This window comes from Trachemys scripta, chromosome 5, assembly GCF_013100865.1.
Source record: "Trachemys scripta elegans isolate TJP31775 chromosome 5, CAS_Tse_1.0, whole genome shotgun sequence".
NCBI lineage: Eukaryota > Metazoa > Chordata > Testudines > Emydidae > Trachemys > Trachemys scripta.
Genome location: NC_048302.1, coordinates 19,888,035 through 19,915,708, shown reverse-complemented (window position 1 = coordinate 19,915,708; position 27,674 = coordinate 19,888,035). Strand labels below are relative to the sequence as shown.

Genomic DNA, 27,674 nt, shown 5'->3' with positions numbered 1-27,674 from the left:
CAAAGCTACACAGAATGTAACAGTGCATGGATACTATAGTCTCTCATATCCAGGGTGCCACAAATGCTGCAAAGCATATACTGGTAAATATCTCAGATAGCTAGAAAGAGAGACCATGCTTTCTCATAGTGGAAAATGGGTCATGTTTACTGAGGAGAAAATCTGCTTCATCTCACATAATAGTAATGCAGCTGGCACCTGTGTCCTGTGCTAGCTGTGCAGTTTGAACTTTAGCTGTATGTACTGATCCCAGGCTTAATTCATGGAGCCTGAAAACCTCCCATTCTGTCTGCCCGGCATCCTTCTCTGTCAGGTCATATAGGTGGCAGCTCTGTAACTCCATAACAGTTCTGAACAGGAAGAAACTTCTAAAATCCTAGTTCCAGACAAAGGAAGGTGTCAGCAGAAATATACCCATCTCTGACATCCAAGCAGAATTTGTATCTTTCTATTTTCTGTCAGTTATGGGTAAAACTTTCATAGTGTGCATATTCCTTAATTATCAGCATAGGTTTTAAAAATCTTCTTGCACTTATACTTGCCACCATATATGTGGTTTAGGACCAGGGCCTAGTGCTGCTTTTCCCATTATGGCAAAGTGGTAGGTGTTATCCAAATGCTTTGCATTCTAAATACACATCTAACATTTTAAATTTATGCTGATTCCCTTTATTATGTCAATCCAAAAAGTCGCAGGAAAAGAAAACCAGCATTCCTGCTTTTCCTGACATCTGTTGAACCTATTAAGGATGAAGCAATCTCACTAAAAGTTTGCAACTGACACCAAAGAAACACTTTCCCAATATTCCTAGAGAAAGAACATAGACTCTCAAACTTGGGCCCCGTTTTTAATCCTCTCTTCTTCTCCACACATATTAAGGCTGACAAATTCTGCTGCTACTTCATTTACAGCATGCATCATATTGATTTTTCCTCATTGCCCTTCAACTGACACACTTGTCAACACATTGGCTATCTCCCACCCTGGCTGTTGCAACTTCCCTATCTGGCCTCTTGCTGTCTCTTCTGTTCCCTTCCCTTCCTTCCATAGTGCAGCAGCCTACATAATTTTCCATGATGTATATAGGACTCATTTACTTCTCTATTGGAACTCCTGCCATCTCCTTGCCTACTGAATAAAATATCACGTTCTTCTCCTTTTCCCCAAAGTTCTGTACAATTGTGCCCCTATATATACCTTCACTCATGTTTCTTTTCATAAGCCTTCTTGGGTCCCTTTGCTCTGTCTGCACCCCTCTCATTTATTTCCTTCTTCCACTCTCATTTTTTACGTTCTTCCATTCCTGGACTCTCACTCCTATCTAGAATTTCCATCTTCACTTCTTTTTAAATCAATCCTCCTCAATTGTCCCCACTTATGAGGCTCCCAATGAATACTCCCCTTGTCTGCCCTGAGCTGTAAGCACAAAGCGAGAGAACATGCAATGCCACAAAGCTACCAAATTATGGAAGTTGCTCTTTTATGTTTTCCCAACAGTTAGTTTCTACTCATGCCTTTATCTCCCTTAAACATTGCAACCTTTTCCTCTCTAGCTTCCTCCAGTCATCTTGTGATTTCACTTCAGTCCAGCCGAACACTGTTGCTAAAAAAAAAAATTTCCTTTTTCACTGATCACTCCCTTATTGAATCCCTCCACTGTTTTCCTTCTGCTTTCTACATCAGATTAGGCTTCTTGCCTTCAAAACTCTGTCCCCGCCTACAGCTGTGTGCTTACTTCCTACAACCCTCCACCCCCAACACACATGCATACTGTGTGGTGTTTTTTTTTTTTTTTTTTTTATTGCTGGAGTGCCTAAAAGCTCCACTCATGGACCAGGAATTCATTGTGTTAGGTGCTGTACAAACACAAAACAAAAAACTTCTCTGAATCTTGCCCTTTCATCTCTCACTGTCAAATTTATTCCTCTTCCATGTTCGCCATATGCCAGAAATCTTTCCCTCCATCCCACTGTACTAGGGCTTCCTCTTCTCACTTTTCAAATCCCCCCAAAATTCACCTACTTCTTGAAACCCATTTACACTAAAGCAATGTCAGCAAAAATGCTGTCATCCACTCATTAGTTAATGTTTAAAAACAAAATGGAAAAAGCTCCAAGATAGGACTTTATTCTGCACCTCCTAAGATGTTTTAATTTGTTCGTCTATTCAGATTGAGCTCTTTGGGGCATGAACGACAACAACTTTGGTTTGCTGGATGACTTTGGGCAAGTCACGTCCCTGCTTTGTGCCTCAGTTTATCCACATTTTAACAGATGGGGAATGATACTGAGCTCCTTTGCAAAGCACTCTGAATGTGACTGATGAAAGGTGCTATATAAGGGCTAATTGTTGTTTTTATTAATTGGTGCCTCCGCAATAAAACCCAGTTTCTATAATTGACACACAATTAATAGTGACTCCTTTGAAGTTTCCTCAAGAGCCTGGTCTATTAGTGGATCTAGTGTTCTTGAGCCCTCACTGAATTTCCAGGTTTTTCACATCCTTTCATTCTTTGCAGCTGATGTTGCTTTCTCCCTGCATTCTTTTTATTTTCAAACAAAAGCTCTTTTTATTAGACGTAAAGTCTGTCTAAACCGATGCATTTTAGTGTGAATGTAAGTCCTGGCCTTAGTATTGTTTGCAGCTCAAACTGCAATGCTCATTCTATTTGCCTTATAGAATTACCTCTATTGTGAAAAAGAAATTAAACTTTCACAATCTAGGTGGCATATAAAAACTTATTTCCTTTTCATTTTCTTTCCCATATGGTGCCCACTATCCCCCGAGAACAAGATGCCCAGGATGCTTGCTGCTTGCATCTTGGGAGAGAAAGCAGTCCATGTTTTTGCTTGGGGGGGGGGTCTCATTCTGAACAGTATTGTTCAGTGAGCTCCATACGTGGAAGAATGCCAAACTCCTCCGGGGTAGCACATACAGATCTTTCTATTGTAGGGGTTCCCACTAAGATACAGCTACCAGCTGCATGTTCTTTTGTCTGCCCTGATGCAGGTTGTAGTATTGTGCTACACAGCACATCTGTCTCTCTCCAACAAAGCCTACTGTCTCCATACTAATGGGCAGGACTAGACATGCTTCTGAAGCACTCTAAATCAGAGAGAGAGAGAGAGAGAGAGAGAAAAGGAACTTGTGGAAGCTGGAGTCGAATGAGGAATGGAATGTCCCTACTGGGTTGAAATGAGAGAGGGAGAGAATGATAATGGTACTTAGATCACACGTCTCATCCATAGATCTCAAAGCACTTCACAAAGATGTGTAAATATCATTATCCCTGCTGCCGAAGGACCTGAGGCACAGAGAATTCACGTAACTTGTCCAAAGTCAGCCACAGAACAAATTAATACCAGTGAAGGAAATAAAAGATGGGACTCAAGACTCTGAGGTCCAGTGCCAGATCCTCTGGACCCATGCTGTCTCCTGACAGTGGAGAGGACAGAAGTGAGTGGGGAAGGAGAGAGAAGCAGAGACCTGAACAGGGAAACTGTGTGCTGTGTGGCTGGATGGAAGGGGTCCCTGGAAGTGGGAGAACAAGAAACAAGGTGATGAACAAAGGGTGAAAAATTTGAATGCTCAAAAAGGAAAATAGATGAGAAGGAAGAGGTGAAATAAGGGACAGAAAGGACATGAGAGAAAAGGAACAGAAAAAAGGGAGGGGGTGATGATCTAGCTGGGATATGATGGGAGAAAAGGCATCGGGATGCCAATCTATCATGATGAGCTTTTTTTTCACATGCACATCTGCGCACACAAATGAGTTGGGAACCAGGACATTAGTATTTTGAGAGAGACTAGCACACAAGGGGCTTTGAGTTGATCTGTTGTTTCATAACAGCGTAAATGGTTAGGCAGATTGTCATATAAAGTATAGCATTTTAATTTTTGTCAAGTAGTGTCAAGTATACTGTGTAAATTTTGTTTCTTCACTTAACAATAACATTGTCCTGGTATGTTTAATGAGAAGTGCATAAAATGAAAATTATTAATGCCCAAGGTTTAAATATAGGATTTTTCAAATGCTTGCACAGGGCCTTTAAAAAACTAATAACTAGAATAAAACCATATGATTTTACCAGGGTGTTATCTTTTGATAAATTGTCATTAATTTTGTATTAAGCTGCTTTATGACTCAGCCTTTTCATTTCTATATAATTGCTGCTATGCAGAGGGCAAGCTTGCTGTTAAATACTATATCAGACCCAATGCACTGCTTAATAACCCCTTGTACAGAGCTGAGAAAAGAAATTAAAAGTAAAAGATACAGCTACAGCTCAGGGCTGAAGTGAAGAAGGAAACTCATTAGCTTAAAGTGACACATGCTTCATTTAATAAGTAATCAAGTATAATTCAATGCCAGTTACAAATATAAATTATAATTTTTCATTTTATTTAATTGCTTCAGAATGCCACATATGTAAGCACACAACTGAATGGAAATTGCTTACACAACAGTGAAGGAAGGCCTGTAATGTTTTGTGGCATATGGCTCGCATGCCTGTAAGAAATAGGCTTGAACCAAAGCCCTGAATGGAGGACCCTGAACTTTGGAGATGTTCACATCTGTATCCCTGTATTTATGGTGGTTTGAACCCAAACAGCAGTTCCAAACATGCTTGTACTTTGGGGGGGCGGGCATGGGGGGTTGAGATCCAGATCCAAATTTTGTGTCATAAGTCTATCTCCGTCTGTTATCTGTACAGCAAAAGGAGCGTCACTCGCTCAGTTTTGATAGCGGCAAAGCAGGGAGACAGGCAGTGGCAAACTCACAAACGTTTAGTGATGCTCGAACATCATAATGTGCAGATAGAAAATACTAGTTTACAGAAAAACCTAAAAGTATGGATGCTTACCTGGGCCTCTTAGTTCTGTAGAACTGAACAGATAACCATATAGTATTTTGGCACCTCAGCTTCTGTTCCCAGAGAGAATCTGGAATGTCAGAGGATGTGCAAAGGTGAAAAGCAATTAAAAGACTTAACCAAACTTTTTGAACGTCGTGGTTCAGTTCCAGTTTTTCTGTGCAAGTTTGTCACTGGCTCTGGCCCAGTGCTCTCTAATGTCAATGAAAGGTACTCCCATTGACATCAAGGAGTTTTGGGTCAGCACCCCCATTGATTATGGGGATGAGGGTTTCTTGAGCACTTGCCTATTGGTCATTTGTGTTTGCAGTAGTCATGAATGGGATATGAGAAATGGGTAAATATGCACCAAATCTTTGTAAAACTGAGAGATTACATAATCAAGTGTCCAAGGGCTCAGCAGAAGGGATACTGCTGGTCAGCATTAATCCTATGGTCTCCTAAACTCTGCAGCCGTAAGCTCTTGTAGATCCCAGGAGTGCTGAAGGGGTGAAACCTCAGGCAATGCAGTTAGAGGAATAACCAACTTTCCTTTAGCTATAGGGCTTCAACTAACTGGAGCTTGGTAAATTGACATTCACCCAGCTATATGTTCCGACAGTGCTCTTAAGTGTGTTTTGTGCTGTTGAGACTCTGCCAGTTGAACCATTTATATTACTTGCATAATGTTAACATTGTTCACTGTGGAGAGCATGTGTTATCTGTGAAAAATTCTAATAGCCCAGATGAGAGACATATATTCTTTTTTCATGGCAAAGAGCGAATGGATTTTTGTTTTGCTTGGGCTGGTACATGGCATGTTAGCAAGGCTCGTGTAGTGTATGAAAAGCAGAAATGAAAAGGAAGAGGAGGAGACAGGCATCAGATGGGATTTAAAAAAAAAATAGCCAACCTGGCACTTTGTCCAAATTATGGACTTTGTTAGTGGTTTGAGAAAGTTTAATTAACTTACGTAAAATCAGCTTCCATTTTCACACTCTTCACACACTGTGGTTCCATCTGCTCTAGTTCAAACAGGAATTATTCCAAGGAAGCCCTTTTGTCTGTTATACAGGAGGTCAGACTAGATTGCAATGGCCTCTTCAGGCCTTACAATATATTTAATGAACCTTGGATGGAAAGAAGGGATGCTGAAATACTGTGGAAAAATAAATGCTTTCTCCTGAAAAACTTGTGAGATTGCCAGCCCAGTTTTCAAGGCTCAGATGGTTGCTTAGTTTTGAGTGAGTAAGTATAAAACACTGGTCATCCTTGGCAGAATCCTGAATATGGAAGAGAAACTCTATCCCCAGCTACACCCACAGACCGATCAGCTAAAATTCCAGGTGCTGTACTTAGTGGTAACTGTCCTGTATTTGTATCCTGCAGAGATGCACCTCCTTCTCCAGGGTGTGTGTGTGTGTGTGTGTGTTTTATAATTTTTTATTGAGATCTGAATCCAGACATTAAGCATGTATTCAAATTATATATTTTCCTCCACACAAAGAAATCTCTAACCTGAATAAGCACCATCTGTTAAAATTGGTAACTACAAATCCGGTTTAGCAATCAGGACCAAATAAAATCCCTTAAATGTTAATAACAAGTTACTTTAAAAATATCACCACTCTGAGTTGTATATAATGTATTACAGGTAAGAAGATGTTATCGAGGTTGATTTCCATAACCCATGCCAAAAAAGTGGAACAGGAATGGATTTGGGCACATGTATCTCTAGTTCAAAGGAGAACATTATATAAAACCCAGTCATGCATACTTTTTTTTCCTGCATTCTTTCAACCAGAAGATCTTACCTTTATTTCCTTATGGACGTATCTTGAGGTATATTAAAAATGTGCTGTCACTCATCTTGAAATAAATCTGTTATAAATCCAGGTTGAACCACTGTATTATGAAAGAAGAATAATTTGCAGGAGCAGAATTGGTATCTAAAAATGACTAAAAAAGATTTATTGAGAATTAAGTAACAAGATCTCATGATAATATGCCTCATAATTATATTTTTTTATCCTTTTTCCTTCCTCACAAGATTATGAACATAAAGCAAAAAGACCTGTAGTTTATCTGTTTAAACTTCCTTTACATTTTCATGCTAATTTACCTTTTCTGAACTGGTGATCTTTTCTATGTTGAAGCCAGGAATGTTTTAGACTTATTTAAAGACAGGAGACACTGCTATAGAAACAGAGACCCACTCTGTGGTGGGTACAACTGCTCAAGGGAAAGAGAGAGGGCAGAACACAGGCTAAGATCCCTGAACATTATCCCTTTGCCCCTGGTGTGGGGAAGGCATGAAGATCTGCTTGTTTTCATCACCTTTCATTAGGGTGACCAGACAGTAAGTGTGAAAAATCCAAGACAGGGGGAGGGAGGGTAATAGGAGTCTATATAAGAAAAAGACCTCAAAATCAGGAGTGTCCCTGTAAAATCAGGACATCTGGTCACTACCTTTCATGGTCAACATCCTGAGGATGAGAAGGAAATGTGGGGAGCAGCTAGCTATTCCGTCGACAGGGGAGTGAGACAGAGGGAGGAAAGGGCATCCCGGGTAGAGAATGACAGTAATGAAGTTCTCCTCTGTCGTTCAGCCAGAGAGCTTTCCTCACTGTAGCCCTCTACAAGAGATTTCCAAAATAAGCAAGAAATTATGGGTAGATTTTCAAAAGGTGCCTAAAGAACTTGGATGCCCGCACCTTTTCCTCAAACTAAATTTCACTAACAATGATTGTATAGCACAATTAATTCTCCTTATTTATATGTGCACTACTTGCTTTATAAACATGTTTTTAGATAGAGAACCTTGTTGCTAAGTTATGGCAGTCAGTAGCCATTGTTTCCAGTATATAAAGCACAAATTTTCAAGTTTTTTTTTTTTATTCAGCTATTTTAAATCATGTTAGATTGAAAGTAGTTAGCCCAAGCTGACAGCCCAGATGTTAGCTATTTATTTTAAATGAAATTGGTTACGCTTTTTAAAAAAAAAATAACTTATTGAACATAAAAATTGGATTTTAGTGCATTAAGAAGCTGTGCCAAACTCCAACTTAAAAGAATCTCTAAAAGATTAGTTTTTATTGGAAACCAGCCCACTATGTGAACTTCAGGTGTTTTGGAAAAGCCAAGATAAATCGGAAAACTAAATACTAAACATGTATACATTTGAAAACATTTTCAAGTTATCTTATAGCATAAAGGTCCTTGTAATGCAGCAGTGCATTTCTCAAGGTTTACGTTCTTTTCAGAAATTATTTTTCATAATCTGGAAAATATTGTTTTTTAAATTTTAATGCATTTTCAGCCAATAAATAAATGCTCTACACAATATGAATAGGGTGATAAAAATGAAATTCTTACTCATTAAGGACCTGAAGTCCTATTGTGGAAGGTCTGTCTGTACGATAGCAGGATTGAGAGTTAGGCTATGTACACATTACAGGTTATGTCGGTATAAATTATAGCGCTCGGGAGTGTGAATAAGCCACCCCCCTGAGCACCGTAAGTAACACCAACCTATATGCCAGTGTGGACAGTGCTATGTCGGTGGGAGAGCTATAAAGGGCTGACATAGATACCACTGCTCGTGGGGGCTGAAGTAATTGAGTCAACGGGAGAGTTCTCTCCTGTCAGCTTAGAGCACCTGCCCTAGCAGTGCTACAGTAGCGCAGTTGCAAGCTATCATGTAGCCATAGTCTTAGTGTGAAATATGGTTAACATCAGAGGTGAGCCTGAGTCACACAACTGTAGGGATTCCAAAGGTCCCACCCCAATATTTTTGATCTACTTACAAAAGTAAAGACACTCACCCTTAAGCAGAGAGTTATTTGTTCTCCTAGGGTGTTAATAGAGAGTGATGATGTAGTACTATCATCAGTGCTCCCTGATGTGCCAATGCCTTCAGCTTATATGGTTCTCTATCAGTGGGACCTTGGGGCAATGAATGATTTACTTACTATGGCATAAATCATCTCTTCTCTCTAGGATAAATGAGACATTTTCTAGGATAAATGAAACATTTGAGAGCATATGAAAAAACAGTGTGAGTCCATTGTGGTCTCCCTTTGTTACAGGATGGAGAGGCAGAATATTCTAGATGAACGAACATGAGACTAGGGGTCAAAAATTCCTGAATCGTGGTTTTGCCAGTGACTCACTATGTGGCCTTGGGCAAGTCACTTAACTGCTGTCTCTCAATTTCCTCATCTGCTCCATGGAATTAATACTGTTTACTTAGTGATCCACTGTAAGGAATGAACATTTACTCCAGTATTCTCTAAACACAGAATGAGAAACACTGCAATAAATTTACTGGTTGTTGCTGGGGGATGTCCAATTTTAATATCATCCTGTAACAGGGTAGCCTGTTCCTCTACGGGTGAGAGGGCCAAGGGCCAGCCTTCCCTGTTCAGTTATCAGTCCCAGCTTGGAAGGGGTCAGGTGATACTACAGACTGCTGAGTGAGCCAAGCTGAGAGGAGCAGTGGAACGGCTGCTGTAGTACAGGCAGAGCCATCCCTTGTATAGGGCGAATTGGGGTGACTGCCCTGGGCCCCGCACTTTGATAAAATTGGACTGTCCTGATATTTAGCCCTTTGTTCCACGTTCTGACCGATGTATGATCGGGACGCCATTTGTCCTGATATTCAGGTGAGGTGGGTGGGCAAGCAGGGTGAGGAGGCAGGCAGGTGGGTGGATGGTGAGGAGGAGGGGCGGACGTTGGGGGAGGAAGGGTGCAGGATGGACGGCGAGGAGAGTATCAGGGAGGCTGATTTGTCCCGGACCTCGCATCCCTTAGGGACGTCCCTGAGTACAGGGGAAATGAATTGAAAATGATCATCCCACCTGAGGGGGAAGATACTCTTTGGGGTGGGGGCTGAGTAAAACTTAATAGCTACACTGCTATTGAAAAGGTGTAGGGTTGTGGGGGGTGGAGCTCTGAGTGCCCCATGACATGGTGAGCTTATCTGGATCGTTATTCAGTGGTCTGACAATCTGTCTCTGGCATTTTGTTTTAGAATGGTCACTCCTTTCCCATAAGATTGGGCCAAGCTTTAGCTTGGCCGGGTTTGTAGGGAAGGTAGGAGAGTTGGAGAGTGAGCCCGCCCAAAGCTGCACTCACCCTGGGCAGTGATAGCTCCTGTCTTGTGGGGCAGGGGCTGGGGATTGCAGAGTGAGCTAAGCCCACCTGGCCTTGCACTATCCCCAGGCAGTGGTGGCTCAATTGTGTCCCAAGGTCTTTGCAGGGGCCTGGCTACCCACTCTGGTCTGTTGGCCTTTGCTGCTAGAAGCACCCTGCCACAGCGTCACATGGGGCTCATTGGGGATTCTCTTTGACTTGGGCATGTGTGTGTCGAGTGGGCCAGGGGAGAGGGCAGTTGGTGAACTGGACTGATAGATTTGGGGTGACTGAGCCTTGGGGGCTACTGCAATCCTCATGCTTCAACAGTATTCATAATAGAGTGACCTGGAGTGAGCAGATTGCAGATACTCTTTCAGTCTGTGTGCTAGGAGCAGGATTTGGCCCCATGAAGCAATAGAATAAATCCATCATTGAACTGTATGCTTTTCCCCTCCTATTTTGCTTTGTTTCAGTAACACAGTGCACAGTGGAAAATTCCCTCTTCTGCAGTATTATAGTGAGTCTCCTGATTATTTTTTGGTCATAAGGAGTGCCTAGAAATATAGACTTTTGACATGAGAAGGATCCTCAGGGTGATTTCTGTAAGACTGTCTCTGACTGTGATGTGTTTTGTAAAGTCATGTTTGAGAGACTGTGGGTGCAGGGCATATTTTATGTAAAGGGACATTGTCGGGTCCATTTAGGCCTAAAATTCAGCAGCACTGAAAGAAATCTTTTTTGCAAAGATTGGTAACCCCGCCCCCCCAAAAAAATCTAAACTAAAAATAAAGGATAATTTTTTTAATGACACTGGCAATTTTTATCTTGGAAGGAATAGCATTCCCTGCAGGACTTGCACTCTAGATATCACAATATTTACCCAATGTATGTAAAGAGCACTGGAAAAGTGATTAGAAGCTGAGTAAAAAGAGACATTAACTAGTCTATCTCATTTTTAACCTGACAGTGCCTCTTCCATCCATTCTGGGACCCAGCACAAGTAGTAGGCTATACTCTGGGCATCTACATAGGAGAAGGGGTCATTTTCCCCAGCTCCAGTGCTTTGGAGCCACTCTGTGGAGGCTACTTTAACATAGTACCCCAATTGGCTCCCCAAAAGCCTACATTATAGAGGGGAGGACAAAAAAACCTGTGAAGTAATGAATTCTTTGCCATTATCTTCGCCCTTCTTCACTTGTTCATTTGTGCTCTGCTATGCAGGGAAGCCCCGGAGAGCTGGACTCCATGATGTACGTGCAGAGCCAGCACTAGGCATAAGCAGAGTAAACAGTTGCTTAGGGCCCCATGCAGCTAAAGTGGTTCCCCCATACACAGACACAACACATACTAAAAAAGTGAATGTGGGGAGAAATATTCCTGTTTAGCGCCCCCAGTGGGTTAGCACTGCCTCTGAGTATGTGCATCTCCACTTTACACAGCAGAGCCACACTTTTCCTGGTGCAAAGGGACCTCCCTATCTGTGAAGCAGGATACTGAACTAACAAAAAACATGAAATAATTCTGATGGATAAATCTAGTGATGTGAAGTATTGAATAATCCCTTCCTTCAATTGTTATTGTCATTTCTTGAATGGTATATTATTTTGACATACACGGTGACTGTCTTTTGAATCTTTTAGATGTAATCTGTAATATTGCTAAATATTACATGGTAAATGTATTAATTTTATATGAAAAAGATTCTGTGTCCATGATCTCCTATACAACCTTTTGGCTACATTGGTAAGATTATAAGGGCTAGACTGTGACATCCTTATTCACATTGAATAGTGCCTTATGCCATAAATAGTTATATTGAAGTCAATAGGAATATTTCTAGAGTAGTGTAAGGGGATGACAATCTGATCTAACAGGTCTGATAATAAAATATGTCTGCTATAATAATACTTTAAAGGCTGAATTTTTCACGTGTGTTCTTCATTTGTGTCCTGACCTGCTGTGTGCACAAAATCTGCACACAAAATGGGTAATTGCACAACTAAAATACTACATATGCACCTGTAAATACCTATTGTATTTTCCTGCACAATTCTGTTTTGCATGTATGAATACGAGTAACTGCACATGTAGTTTTGCTAGTCTCAAATTAGGCATTTAAAAAATTGTCCCTGATTTGTGCTCTTACGTTACAAGCTGGTGTTGCTGACTTGCTCTGGCTCTCAACTCAATTAGAAAGACAAAAGAAACACTTCACTCTGTGCTTTATTTCACAGAGTAATGCTTCAAAATTATAGCCCAAATAATTATTTATTCTTTTTATTGATTGATTGCATTAACATTAATCATAAGTACCTTTGGTATTCACGTGGATGTCATTAGTGTATAATATTCAGAACTTCTGCTGTAACTCAGCCTTCAATGACTGGGCTATTAGTTACAAGGTGTTACTTTTTGCATGAACATGGTTTTCCAAAAAGTGAGGAGGGAAAACTTGCAGAAATTCTGCCCTAAGTTTTGAAAGCAGCATTCTATTTGTAAGACTGTGGGGTTTTTTTGTTTTTGTTTTTGTTTTTTTTTTTTTGTTGAAACACTAAAACAGACAAGTTAGATCACATATGCTGTACATTTCTTGTATAACCCAAGAGCCATTCAGTTTTTGGTTCTTTCTGGGCAAGCTAATGTGCATGACTATATTCAGTTGCCTTCAAAAGTTGACAGCTAGTCTGAGCTGTTATTCTGTCAAGTTCTGCATGTGTAATGCAAATATCTTATTCCCAGAACGGGCATGCTGGACTTCGGAAAGTGTTTATCTCCCCAGAAAATCCAGTTATTTTGATAGTTGGGTTTAGTTTGTAAGAGTCTTCCAAAGGCTATATTTATAGAATAAGTTTATGTTCTAGCTGAGTTTCACTTCCAGGACAGGGGAAGGAACATCGTCTGACTGCTCTTGGTAGTGATGATAGGTAAGGCAGTTTGAACTGAATAGACAAGCCTCCTGACTTTTATAGCAAAAGGTAGATTTTAGATTGGTCTGTTTTATAGTAGACAAGATTATTGAATTTACAAAACGCTAACTTCTTTTTACTTCACTGAAGCTCTTGCATGTCAGCTCCCAGTATTTATTTGTTTCAGCAGAAAAATAAGCTGTGAGCACTGAACTGCCCTTGTCATCTTGAATATCATTGTGTTTTCTTACAGCATGCGACCTTATGAACCAAGGCATCCTGGCCCTTGTCAGCTCCATTGGCTGTACGTCGGCGGGATCCCTGCAGTCCTTGGCAGATGCCATGCACATCCCTCACCTCTTCATCCAGCGTTCAACAGCTGGGACTCCAAGAAGTGGCTGTGGCCTCACCAGGAGCAATCGAAATGATGACTACACACTGTCTGTCCGCCCACCCGTCTATGTAAATGATGTTATATTGAGGGTGGTCACGGAATACGCCTGGCAGAAATTCATTATTTTCTATGATAACGAGTATGGTAAGTATTTATTTAGTGGGGTGATTGTTATCAAATCTGTAATTGTATTAAAAGCTATTGCATTAAATCTTTAAAATCTTCCACTACATTACATTTTGCATATAAGCATTTATGGCTATGTTCGGATTTCACATAACCCCAGAAAACTCTATTTCTAAAAGCCATCAATTTCTTTGGCTTTGTTTGATAATTCCTTTGATAAAGTTAAATGCAGATTTTATCTAGCCTTCTATCTTGTGGTGTTTATGAAGTGTAAACGATTTTAATGAGTTTTGTTGTTTGCCAGTGTGTGCAAATAGATTACGACAATTCAGCAGATAGAATATATGACTTCACACTTCTAGAATTTTGTCAAGGGGCAAATCTTTTGTGTGTACTGGAGTCTTTTGTGGGGTAGGAATTTGAAATAGCAATGTAAGCAAGAAACAAACTTTAACGGGAATGGGCTGGTTTGGGTGAATGCAGGACCCTCAGGTAAACTTCTTGAATAGAGATATAGAAATAGATACTTGGATTGTGGGGGGGGAGGGGCAGAAAGGAGAGGCATTCTTTTTAAAAACGTTTGAGTGCATTTAGTGTTTATGAAAGGTGCTGAACCACCAGTCCTGTATCACCAGAAGAAGTACAACACACAGTGCAAATTAGTCCATTCTATCCAATTGTGTGTTTCAATCAATTTCTGAAGGCATCACTTCTCAGGTTTCCTTAGGGTAGGGCTAGTCATGTTATAATCGATACATTACTGGAGTAATTTCACCATGTTTTCTGTTCATGAATTGTTTTGAAACCAAACCTGCTTTTTGCAGAAGTATTTACAGTTAATTTGGATGAACATTTAACAACTTATTATCAAACTTAAGTCTTCAGGTTGTGAATGGTTCAATTCAGCAATATGCTATTCATATTTAATGGTGTCTGACTGGTCACCCAAGTAATATGCTGTTGAATTTGTTCTCTGATTAAATGATATATTGTCCTAATTTTTTAAAATTAGGACAATATAAAATGATGAATAGCAAATAATAAGTATTTATAATAAAATAGCTAGCAGTCCCAGTCAATATGAGAACCCCATTGTAATAGGCGCTGTACACACACACATGAATACACAGTCCCAGCTCCAAAGAGTTTTTGATGGTGAATTATTGTCCATGAATTAACATGCTTGTTCACATCTAAACATAAGTATGCTCATGAAGAAGAACCATCCCCCAAATGTTCATGTAAACAAAACATCTATTTACACAGACATTCATGAATAAAAAAGGGAAGAAACATTACAATTAACTAGTAGTTGAGAATAAGAAAGAACGTTCACATTGTTTTTGCAGCATTCCATTTGTTTGGTTTGAGAGGGTATTTTAGACTCCATGTCCTTTATGTCTTTAGTCTCTGTTTCAGAATCCCACTGTGGTGACAGTTTTATAATGTGGATGTCTGTCCACTAGCAATAGGTTTGAGATTAATTCATTCTGTGCCCTGTCACTTCCAGACATAAAATGAGGCAGGAGCATCTTTACCAGATGTAAAGTGAGCCACTGGGAGACCAGAGACCTAAGCCTGTGGTTGGCAGAAAAACCAGCAAGCAATGTCCCTCCACTGTCCTCAAAGTGGCTCTGACCTTTTTTGGATTTCTCATGGGAACACAGGAATTGTTAGTTCAGTATCCTGTCTCTGGCAGTGGTTAGTACTAAGTTAGAGGAAAGTTCAAGAAACTCTGTAGGAGGCAGATTTGGAATAATCTGCCACCCAAGGTTATCTCCTCCTAACCTCCAGTAGTCAAAGATCGACTTTAACCCTGAAATTTGAGATTTTATGTCCCTTCAAGTTTTTAAACATACATTCTATTATAACTCGGAATAGTCTTGTTATCTATATAGATGTCCAATCCCTCTTTGAATCTTGCTAAATGCTTGGTTTCAACATCATCACATGGCAGTGAGTTCTACATTCTAACTATTAGTTTTGTGAATAAATAATTCCTTCTATAAGTTTGGAATATACAAATTCATTGTCCCCTTGTTCTTGCATTATCAGATGAGAACAGAATTTCTAGATGCAGCTTTTCTAGACTATTCATTATTTGCATATGTTTGTCATGTCCCTTCTTATTTGTCTCCTCACTAAAAGTAAACAGTCCCACTCTTATCAATCATTTTTCTTATCAGAGTTTTTTCCATGCCCCTAATCATTCTTGTGGCTCATATCTGAACTTCCACCAATTCTACAGTTACCTCTTTGTGATAGTGTCACCAGTCTTGAGCACAGTATTGCAGATGAGAAGAAAGTACTGATTTATATAATAGCATTATAATCAGAGGGGTAGCCATGTTAGTCTGTATCCACAAAAACAACGAGTCTGGTGGCACCTTAAAGACTAACAGATTTATTTGGGCATGTGTTTTTTTTTACCCACAAAAGCTTATGCCCAAATAAATGTGTTGTCTTTAAGGTGCCACCGGACTCCTTGTGTTTTTTGTAGATTTAAACAGGAAACTGTCCCCTTATTTGCATATCCCCCTCCTGATGACACACAAAACCTCCTCACTTAATGAGCCCAATTTACCTGCCTGGGGATTCAGAACGTGGTCCAAGGAAGCGAGGAAGGATCACTCAGGAGTCAGGGTGCTCACCTGGGACCCGGCATGCCCAGGCTCGGTTCCCTGTTCTGTTCCAGACTTCCTGTGTCACCTGGGGAAAGTCATCAGGGACCGCAGTTTTCCAAATATTGAGGCATTAACAGGGATTTTCTGAAGCACCAAGGCACCCAACTCCCATAGGTGTACCTCAGTTCTCAGGCTGTGAAATGGGGATAAGGGAATTTTCCTACCTCACCGGGGTGTAGTGAGGATAGATGCAATAAAAAATTGAGATGCTCAGATATTATGGTGACTGGGGGACATGTGTATCTAAGGCAAAAAAAAATCTATTACTGTGGGTGTGATGTAAAGATCACTGAAATGAATAGAATGAGTGCCTCCCTTGCCTTCATTTGGCCTTGGACCATTCCCCGATGCAGCAATTAATCGATATGCCTTCCTATGATAAAACTGCTGGTTTGGTTATGTGATTAACATGAGTAAAATTGTCTAGTGCGCAAAAAGCATCTTAAATCCTTGTAGGGTATGATGAAAAAGGCTATTACAACTCCATGGGAACCATCCCGTTGAGTACAGTGTGAATTGTCAGGCCCTGCGTTCATAACTCTGAAGCAGCAAAGTTATGAGGAGTTGCTCAAAATGTCAATTGTAAATGTCTTCACAAGAGGAAATGGAGTTATCTCCAAGCAGGAGCTAATTATGATGAAGAGGATGCTTCCCTCATAGTGTCAACAATTGTGATTGAAGCAGAAAACACTCGGAGCAATCAGATTCGTAGAAGAGTCCCAGGCAGATTCATAGGTATGGATAAAATACCCAAACTGACTTATTTAATAGGCAGCAGGTTTTAAACAAAGAAAAGGAAGTGTTTCTTCACAAAATGCACAGCCAACTTGTGGAGCTCTTTGCCAGAGGATCTTGTGCAGCCCAAGACTATAGAAGGGTTCAAAAAAGAACTAGCTAAATCCATGGAGGTTGGTCCATCAATGACTGTTAGCCAGGATGGGTAAGGATGATGTCCTAGCCTCTGTTTGCCAAAAGCTGGGAATGGGCTACAGGGGATGGATCGCTTGATGATTACCTGATCCGTTTGTTCCCTCTGGGGCACCTAGCATTGGCCACTGTCAGAAGACAGGACACTGGGCTAGATAGTCCATTGGTGTGACCCAGTATGGCTGTTCTTATGATTATAGTGAGACCATTGACAGAATTAAGAAATGAAAGATTTTGCCGAATATTAGTAAGGTCATGGACCTCAGCCTGTCAAAGACTCACTATCATTTCTGCATGAGCTGGGCGAGATGATCCCAATGCAGATCATGATAATAGTAGTTCCTGACTCCCATATGGGTTTTAATTGATAGATTTCAAAGCGCTGAACAAAGGATGTAAGCATCAATATCCCCATTTTTTTGCACACAGGGAAATTGAGGCACATGGAAATGAAGTGACTTGCCCAAGATCATCCAGCAAATAAGTGGCACAACAAGTGGAAATAAATTCCTAGCCCTGTTGAGTCTCTGTTTGGTGTTGACACTATGGGAAAGCGTTCTACACAGATACCTGCAATGCACAGTACAGTAAAGGGCAGCTAAAAGCAGTAGACCAGCTCTCTAAACTGATTGAATATTTTCCACTCTGTTTTAGGTCGGATTCTGTTCTCAGTTACTCAGTATGAATCTGGAACAATTCAATTTAGTTCAGGGAATTGATTCCGCATTTATGGCAGTGTAACTGAGAGCAGAATTGTTTAACTCTTTTCAAATCCAGTCTCTTCACCTTTAACACAATCCAAAATTATCTGAGTGCTTTTTTTCTGTGTACGTCATGTATGCTTCTGTGTCTATATATCCATTTGAGTGATTAAAGGTATTTACTTCTTCTTTATTGGAAGTGAACCAATTTTCCTAGTTATTTAATTTCACAATTTATAAGGAAACACTTTACTCATATCTCTGAAATTATTTCCAGTAATATTCTTGTTGAATGAAAGAGAATATGCCTTTGGTATTTACAATAAATCTTGCTACAGAAGGATTGGGCTCGAATCCAAAATAAATATCATGCTAATACAAATATCTTGTGCCTCGAAAAAGGACTGCACAATTTGCATATCCATTTATCAGTGTCATAGGTTTTAAGTTCAACAAACTGGAAATGCTTTTCACTTTTATCTTGCCTATCAGTGGTTACCTTTCATTAGCAGAGAGAGAGTGAGCATCATTTATGTTTAGAGTTAAGTACTTCTGCAGGTCAGAAGTGTTCATTTACAGTGTGTTCTGCATTGTAAAATATCCCAAATTCTTTCTGAACGTAATGGGACCTATGTATTCAACTTATTAAGAGAAGAGTGCATTTTGCTAAAGCTATTATATTCAGTTGATAGAAGTCTGCAGTCTATTTAAAACTCCCTTACCAACAAAGAAAATGGAAGTATTTGAAAGAAGCAATTGCTCCCTATAAGCCCTAATTAACTGAGTGAAAGGGAAGTTATACAGAAGCCTCACTTTGAAACCACTGATATTTATTTTAAAGTGATAGGGATTTTTAAAAATTAAATTTTAAATGTTGTTTTCTTGAAAAAAATTTAAAATGAACTAATCATAATTAAAACAGAGTTTCACTGTAAACTTTGTGGCATAGCAAAATTGAGCTACTCCAGTGAAAAATTTTAATAAGTAACTGTAAGTCTTAGTCAGTGACTATTGTTCTACTAATAACTAATGAGTATAGCTGGTCAAGAATGCCAGTTTGTTGAAACTGAAAGTTTTGCAGGAGTATATCAGTTTTGATGGAACAGGTTTCTTAGATCCAAGATGGAATTTCTTCTGTGTGTGGGGCTCATCCAGTAGTTCAGTGTATGACCCATCCTATAGGTAAAACATTCACCTGGGAAGCTCTGCCTGATTTAGGGCAGGGATCTGAATCTTCCACATCCCAGGTGAGTGCCCTAACCATCAGGCTATTGGCTATTCTAGGAGAGAAGGGCTTAACATCCAGATGCTAAGTGTCCTAGCAAACTCAGATAGCAAACAGGGGAGTTTGAGAGACAGGGAGGAAGACTGCCTGCTGAAGAAGGAGGGAGCACTAAATTTTAGAGTGAGCTTGTCTGTCTTTTTGGTTTTTCTTTTGGCTTGGTTAAAGTTTACAGTATGGCTTGTTGGGGACTGTGTGTTTGGGAACTAGATGGAATGGGGGCCAGAGGACTGCTATCTTCGTGTGCTTCGGAAGACAGGATTAGAATTAAAAATGATCTTGAAAAATTGAAGGAATAAATAAATAGGATGAAATTCAGTAAGAACGCATGCAAAGTGCTACACTTAGGAAGGAACAATCAACTTCACAAATACAAAACAAGAAATGACTGCCTAGGAAGGAGTACTGCAGAAAAGGATCTGAGGGTTAAAGTGAATCACAAGCTTAATGAGTCAACTATATAATGTTGCAAAAATGAAACTAATTTTGAAATTTATTAGGAGTGTTGTACGCAAGACATGAGAAGTAATTCTTCTACTCTACTTAACATTGATAAGGCCTCAACTGGAGTATTGTGTACAGTTTTGGGCACCACATTTCGGGAAACATGGATAAATTGGAGAAAGTCTAAAGGAGAACAACGAAGATAATAAAAGGTCTAGAAAACATGACCTATGAGGAAAGATTGAAAAAACTAGATTCAATTAGTCTGGAGAAGAGAAGACTGCGGGGAAGTGTGGGGGAAGAGATGACATAGCAGTCTTCAAGTATGTAAAAGGTTATTACAAAGAGGAGGGTGATAAATTGTTCTGCTTATCCACTGAAGACATGGCAAGAAGTAATGGGCTTAAATTGCAGCAAAGGAGATTTAGGTTAGACATTAGGAAAAACTTCCTAACTGTAAGGGTTACTTCCTAACTGTAAGTTAAACATCAGGACAATTTACCAGAGGTTGTAGAATCTCCATAATTGGAGATTTTAAAAAACAGTTTAGACAACCCCGTCAGGTATGGTCTAGATAATACTTACTCCTGCCTCAGTGCAGGGGACTGGACTAGATGACATGTTGAAGTCCCTTCCAGTCCTACATTTCTGTGTTTCTGTGGGAGGTGCAGAGCCTTGAGACTGGGTCTTCCACATTGTAAGTGAAACCCCAGTGGTGAGGGTACTCTTACCTGGGATGTTAGAGGCCCAGGTTATGTTTCTGCTCTGAATCAAACACAGCAGGGACATGAACCTGGCTCTCCCACTTCTCAGGTGAGTTTCATCATCAGTGGGCTACTGGCTATTCTGGGGTGGGTGAGATAATTCACTCTGCATCTTTTTGGGGGGGAGGAAGTGGGTGAAATATTTTGCAAGGTCTTGGGACAGCAAAGCCATTTCCCACCCAGCTATACTAATGAGGTACTGGCATGCTTAGGCTACATTGATGCATACTTGGTGTGAGTAGGGGAGGAGGAAAGAGAACTTCTGAACCAAATCTGACTCACTTTTCATTTTCTCTCTTTCACTTATATGTATTTTGCTAAGTGCATAGAGAACAGTGATAGCACCTAGATTAAGGTCTCAGATACCGAAGTCTTTTGCTAGTTAAAATAAGAGGTTTTTCTCTCTCATGACCCAGATTCTCCTATAAGATCCTACAGTTTACTACTGCTGCTGCATAATTACCGCTGTGTTTGCCTACCTCAGAACTCTGATGTTAAACACAGAGTCTGCTGACATCAAAGGAACACCAGGATTACCAAGTATGTTTGGCAAGGCAGGAAGCAGTGCCTGTTGCCTTTACTTGGTATGTTTTTCAGCAGTAAGGTGTTTTCATAATTCTCCATGTGATTCTGTGCCATCTGTCAGTAAATCAGGAGTAACTCAACTTAGCTGAAGTAAATGCAAGTTATAACAAGTGAGAGCAGAATCAGCCCCTTTTAACCATCATGTCTCTGTCTGTTGCCATTTTTGATTTGATAAATTCTGCATTATGGGCCAGATCGAACTCCCATTGAAATCAATGGAAACATTGCCTTTGAGTTCAGTGCAAGTTGCATTAGGGGCCTAAGAAAAGTTGATGAGCTGTGGCGGAGGAGTGGGGGGGACACAAGTGAGAACTGAATTTGGCCTTAAGTATCTTTTAATAAGACATTAGTTATTTCAAAGTAGGATGCTGCTATTTCTGCAAATGTCAGTGAGGATGGTTTGTTGCACTGCTAAGGAATAGAGCTATGTGATGTGTTTACAACAAAATCATGTTGTAAATGGGCACCTTTCACAACTTGCTGTAAAAAACACTATCCACAGAGTCTGTAAAGTGCAAATCCATCTCCTTTTTGGAGTTTGGCTTTATTAACAAAGGAAACAATAATGAGGTAAGCATCAGCTCATATTTTCTCCTCAGGCTTGACTGCTCCTAGAGTTCCTTGCTCAAGATCGGTATCCCACATCCTAGATCTTCTATCATAGAGAGTCACTTTCACCTCCCTTATATCTAACAGGGAATCAGTCACTTCCTTCTGTGAGCCAGCAGATACCACTTCACCCTTTCACAAGCAGTCAACACCTGCTGCAAGATCAGGCCAGTGGGGACACGGGGTATGTTTCAGGCAAACACTGCCAGGACATTACTTGCAACTTCTTTAATTTTGGGAATTGTTAAAAGCTGTCAACTCAGTCCAGATTTACCTAAAGTTTTGCAAAAGTTTGTAAACTTAGGCCCATTTTCTTTAGGTCCTGTCTAATTTGTGATTTAAAGTTGAAACCATACCTAATTTAGTTATTGGGCACAGCAAATACGAATCATAAATACTCTGACTTGTAAAAAGATACCACTAATGGTATGCATATGAATAACCATCAATCCCCAAATATTAGTGTGAAGAAAAAACCCTTTCGTGTGAATGTTTGCAAAAATTGTATTAAAAAGGGAAACAAATTGAATGGTCATTCCTAATCGGAGCGAATGTCTGTCAATGCTGCTTTTTTGCAGTATTCAATAAGCTTCAATAATTAGATGACTCGATTAGACTGTCTTTTATAGAGTATTGCTGATTTCACCAGCAGTTTTAACAAATGGGAAGAGACAAGCTTTTAGGAGGTGTTGCCTCCTTTACAGGCAGCTAACTATACATTCTATTTTCTAAGAGCACATTTGAAATCAGAAACCTTCCTGAGGTAGTAAATTCTTTATGAAAAACCCAATCAATCATTTGGAAAGCTAAATTGTGGGTTTTGTGCCATTTTAAATCTAGGTATCTCTACAGGTCTAAGATGAAAAGACTAAATATTTTCAGACAAAAAAAGTTTTTTTTTAATGTTTTGTTGGTACCAAAGCAGACAGATGAACTTTCTAGTTCTCTGGAAAAGTGAAAGGAGTAGGACTGTTCCTGAGGGAAAACATTGTGTCTTATTTTCCTATTCTCTTTTATACTGGCTAGTATGAAGTTTAAAATCATCTGGCATTTGTACACAGTAAAAAATGGCTGAACATCACTTTTCTGTAGAGTGTTCAGTTCCAGCCCTCTGTTTTTCAACCTAACTTTTCTGCAAAAGGAAGATACAAGCACTCATCACTAATGTACATAATATTTATTCCTCTGAAAGCTAACAACCTATGCTTACTGGCTCTTGGGATGTGTAAATAACCAAAGATGTATTAAGCATTTAAATGTATTTGAAAGTTCCTTGTTAGTACATCATTTACAGATGAATAGATCAGGCTATTAGATTTTTAGCACAAGATCTGCTCCAGAATTCCCATTGTTGTACCCACTCCCCAGAATTGTATCTCACGTGTGTCCCTTGGTAACTGGTCTAGGAAACAGAGATAATACCTTGCAGTGTGTTATGAGAATAAATTAATTAATGATTATGAGGTGCCAAGATATTAAGGTGATGGGAGCCATTTAAGAAGCAAGCTAGACATTGACAGATGTTAAGTACAGGCACTATATGGACTCGATCCTGCAAGGTGTTAAGCACTCTGATCCACATACAGCAAAGCATTTAGCATGTGCCTACTTTTGATCATGTGAGCAGTTCCATTGATCCTTTCAGGATCAAGTCCTATGTGCATATACTTGTGTCTAGTATACAAAAGTCTCAGGAACATATGTTTGGAAGCAGGAACATACATAAAATAAATAAATACTTGTTAATGTAGATATGGTGAAAAATGTATTAAGGACCACTTCCAAATAGATAACCTCTTGTCTTAAACATGCTCTTTAAAGTACTCCCATATGGTTTGCCATACAACGTTGATCTTTGTTTAAAGACCACGACCCGGCAATGGATTTTTGCTGGTCCCTCGGTGGTGATTTAAGACAGATTTTGCTGTCTAAGGGAAAACCAAAACGAAAAAACCACCACACCACTAAAGGCAGATATATATATTTGACAAGGAGGCATTCCTATAAAACTGCAGGGGGAAAAAAGACAAAGTAATTCCACTAGGTTTTTTTTCTTTTCTTTTTTGCGTATCCACTTTCCAGAAATAAACATCAGATGACCATTCACAGGGATATACACTTGGAACCATAACATTTTCAAATTATTTGAAGTTGTAATGCCAGTTTAATAAAGGCCCATAAAATTATCACATTCTTCTTAATCGATTGCAAATGCTCATAATTACCCTGACGCTGTTTTCAGCTGCCTGATGACTATAATATTCTCAAGTCTGTCTCTAGACAGTCTTAAAACTGTTTATTACTCATTTGGCTACTTTCCAACTTCTGGCATTCTCATTTACTTCACTGTGCCTCAATAAGCATATAATTAATTCAAGCTTATTATTTAACTGTTTTCTTTGTATTAGTACATATGGATAAAGAAAGGAACATATATTCTTCACCCTTGGTTTTGGGAGCTTTTTGTTTGGGAATTTTTTTAACAACCAATTTTTCCACTGGATAAAGCGCTGATTTGTGAGATATATATTGGTCCATTCTGGATTCACTCTGGTGCAGAGTTACTGAGGTAATTCAATCACTGTAGTGGTTTATGCCCAATGAAGAACTATGATCATAGTTTTAGTTTTGCAGTTGAAAAAAATAGATGGGAGAATACTCTGAAGAAGTGATTCCAGTTCCAGATAGGAAGCAGGTACTGCACTAATGTTTGTTTTATTTTCATTTAATACTGGAACAGACAAAGCACGGGAAGGAATATAACAAGGAATGCTGCTTTGGTACTGGAGGTGTCTTTTACACCTTTCATTTCTATGCTGGAGGTTAATTTAAGAATCCGCGTATGTGTTGTCAAAATGTCAGCATGCACTGATCCAGCACCATTGCAAGGATACCAGTAATGGAACAATTAAATCTAGGGTTATTATTGATGAAACACTGTACCAAAGTTTCACAAACACATAAGGCATTGTACTGGCATGCAGCGTTTACAGTTAATTCACACAAGCAAAAAGGCTAAATGATTTAAAATGAGAAAGCTAACATTTTCAAACCCGGGTTCAAGTTAAGCACCTAAATAAAAGTTTACCTCATTTTCAAAGGTATTTGAGCATCTGCAGCTTCCACTGAGTTCAGTGGTTGCTGCTGGGTGCTCAGCACTTCTGGGAATTGAGCTGGGTGTTTAGGAGCCTGAATATAATCATAGGAACTTAACTTTAGGCACTCATTTTTTTTTTTTAAATCTTGCCTTGACTGCTTAAAGTTAAGCTCCCAAATCGATATCTAGACTCCTAAATAAGTGGCCTGATTTTTGAAAGTGGGAGCTATTGAACCGACTACCACTTATCTCCATTTAATGGCGTTAAGCCTGGTGAATTTAAATTGCTATACTTGAGCCTACAATATATATCATCATCAGAAAGGCTAAATAGTTTTAAAAAACTGAAAAAAATATATTCACTTATTCCTAGGAAAAAGAGGAAAGGAGAAAAAACAAAAAAGAAAGGGATCTTTTTTAAAGAAAATGCAGGCAATTAAAAATATGCACCAGAATAGTTTATGAGCACATTGGTTGCATTAAATACGTAAACTATATAGAGCTTTGAAGAGAAGTTAATTCCACTTTAGTAAGTAATATAATAAATAAAATATATAGCAGGCCTGGGTGGGGCACACCCTCCAGCAGAAGACCTGCTTTTTTTTCTGCATGAAAGGAGACTATAAAACACGTGATCTCTTAGAAAGAGAGTTACTGCCTAGCAACATCCACTTTCTTTGGCTACCAACTCCACTGAAGTAAAAATAAGCACACAAACCGGTGAAGGTCTTTTAATAAAGATGATGGGGCTGCTAGTATTCAATCAGTTAGTGTAGGAATAGCTGAGCAAATAATTCCTAGTGGATAATTCATCCAATGAATCCAGCTTTGTTTACAAATTGTGAACAATTTACAACTTGCTCACTTTTTAAATTCAAATTTAGTCACTAAATGATGTCTACTAATATCTGTTGAAGTTTAGATTGTTTCTGAGCATTTACATGCAAATAGTCACTAGACAAGCTATCTTGGTTAGGTTTGCTTGGATGCACAGGTCTCATGTTGTTGTTCCAGTTCCCTAAATGGAGAGTAAGCTCTTGGGGAAAATTATCATTTATCTCAGAAACTGTGGTTCTTTGAGATGATAGCCCATATGGTTCTACATTCATAGAAGATACTCATCTGCAGCATCTGAACTTAGAAGCGTCCAGTAAGCAATTTCCATTGGGACCAAGCAGACTCATGTTCTACCAAATCCCAGGACCCAGAGAATACAAAAGGGGGTGTAGCCCTGGCCATAACTGTCCTTCAGTTCCTTCTGCTAATTCATAAATCTGCAACAACAATCTCATAACTGGGGCAAGTGGGGAGCCATATTGGCAATCATTTTGAAGAACTGCACTTATGGGTATTGCGATGGGTTGTACTCCTGGGGTGCAGTCTGGGAGCTATTGGAACCGCTGTGCGCCCTAACTATTCAGCTAGGTTGGCCATTCTTACACTGCTCTGATGATGACACCCAGCCAGTCTCTCCAGGCCCTGTTATCACCCGACACGACAGCAGGTGGCATCACACACCCAAATGAGTCACCTGAGTGCTTTACCTAAGCCACTCATGGCCTAACAATGGAGGCCCCAGCCAATTTTCCAGCTGGAGTATAAACCCAGAATTATGCTGTCTTGCACTGCACAGGGATCTGTACGGTGCAAACTCGATGTGGGGAAGACATGCACCAAGCAGTTAACTGAGCTGAAATTTTCCAGACACTTCAATCAAAAACACACTGGTTAAGATAAAACATAAAATAAATTTATTAACTACAGAAAGATAGATTTTAAGTGATAGACAGATCAAAGCAGGTTATCTAGGAAATTAAACAAAATCACAAATTAAGACTTACACAAACTAGTTAGAATTTGAATCAGCAATATCTCACCCTGACTGATGATACAAACAGGCTTACAGATTCTTGAGGCACAATCTGTGTCTACTGTGCAGCTTGGGTCCCCCTTCCAAGTCCTTTGTCTTCCAGAGGTTCTTTCAGGGGTTGAGTTGTGGGGGAGTGAGGACAATCATAATGTCACTCCCCATCTTTTATAGGTTCTTCCAGCTTGCTGAAAAGTCTTTGTATGTGACGTGTGGGGGATCCGCCCCCATTGGCCAAACATTCTCCACTCCCTCTGATGAAACTTCCTTATACAGAGTTCCTGTGCTAGTGGATTCTTCCCTGAATGGGTGTTGATGACAGCAATTAACACTGTTTGACTACTCCATTGTTGTAGCTGAAAGGCTGATTTTGGGTATTTCCAGCCTCACATCAAACTTTTGTAACTTACACATAGCAAGATTTCATAACTTCATATACAATGATGGCACATACAATCCAATCTTTAATGCTAATGTTTAGCAGATCAAGACTTTTAGAATGATACCTCACAAGTCATACTTTGTACACAACATATCATAATTATATGACAGTGTTGAATATGGGGGTGGCAGGGTGTGTCAATAATTATTTTTTTTCTTCCAGAAATGGCACATGGATCCCCACTTTTATGATTATTAACAAGCAGCAATGACCTCAGAGGAGATTAGTCTGAGGGGTTAATTCTGAGTAAAGGTGTGTAGAGCTCCATGTAGTAACCCTCCACATTTCAGTTAAGGTAACATAGTAAAGGCATGCTATGGAAGCTGCTTTAGGTCCAATTGAATGTGCCCCAATACCTAGTGGTGACTGCAGGTTTACCAGGCTGTAGCTGGCAAAGATGCAGAGTCTCATCCACTTGAGCAGTCTTGAGCTGAAATGGATTTGATTCCTAGTCTTATCCCTATATGCTGTAAAAGGTTTGGGATTGTTTTGGTAGTATGAAGCCTAACTTTTCTTGGTTTTGAATGGTGTTTGAGAAGCAATGCAGACAAACTAAAGGCCAGGAAATTGGAGATTACTTTAGTCAGGAGTCACAGGTGAGGACAAAGGACCACCTTATCTCTGGGAGGAACAATGTAGGTGACAACGACCATCATGACTTGTCTCTCTCTAACTTTCTGAGTTGATGTTTTAAGATGTGGTCTTCACAGTAAGAAGGTATCGACTGCAACCCGTCGGACATTGGTTCATTAGCTTTGAAAGAAAAGGGTCAGATCCCACTAGAGAGGTAGTTTGTACACCAAAAGGACTATGGATCAGTTGAATTTGGGTAGGCATAGTGAGAGCAAAAGTTGTC

At 39.7% G+C, this 27,674-nt stretch overlaps 1 protein-coding gene across 1 annotated transcript in view; it reads left to right on the top strand.

The window, feature by feature from the left end:
• Positions 1-27,674, top strand: part of GRID2 (glutamate ionotropic receptor delta type subunit 2) — a 1,042,513-nt gene that overhangs the window by 567,598 nt on the left and 447,241 nt on the right. Inside the window, exon 3 of the mRNA XM_034772953.1 lies at positions 13,150-13,434. Coding sequence (XP_034628844.1) covers positions 13,150-13,434 — 285 coding nt within the window. The remainder of the gene's footprint in view (positions 1-13,149; positions 13,435-27,674) is intronic.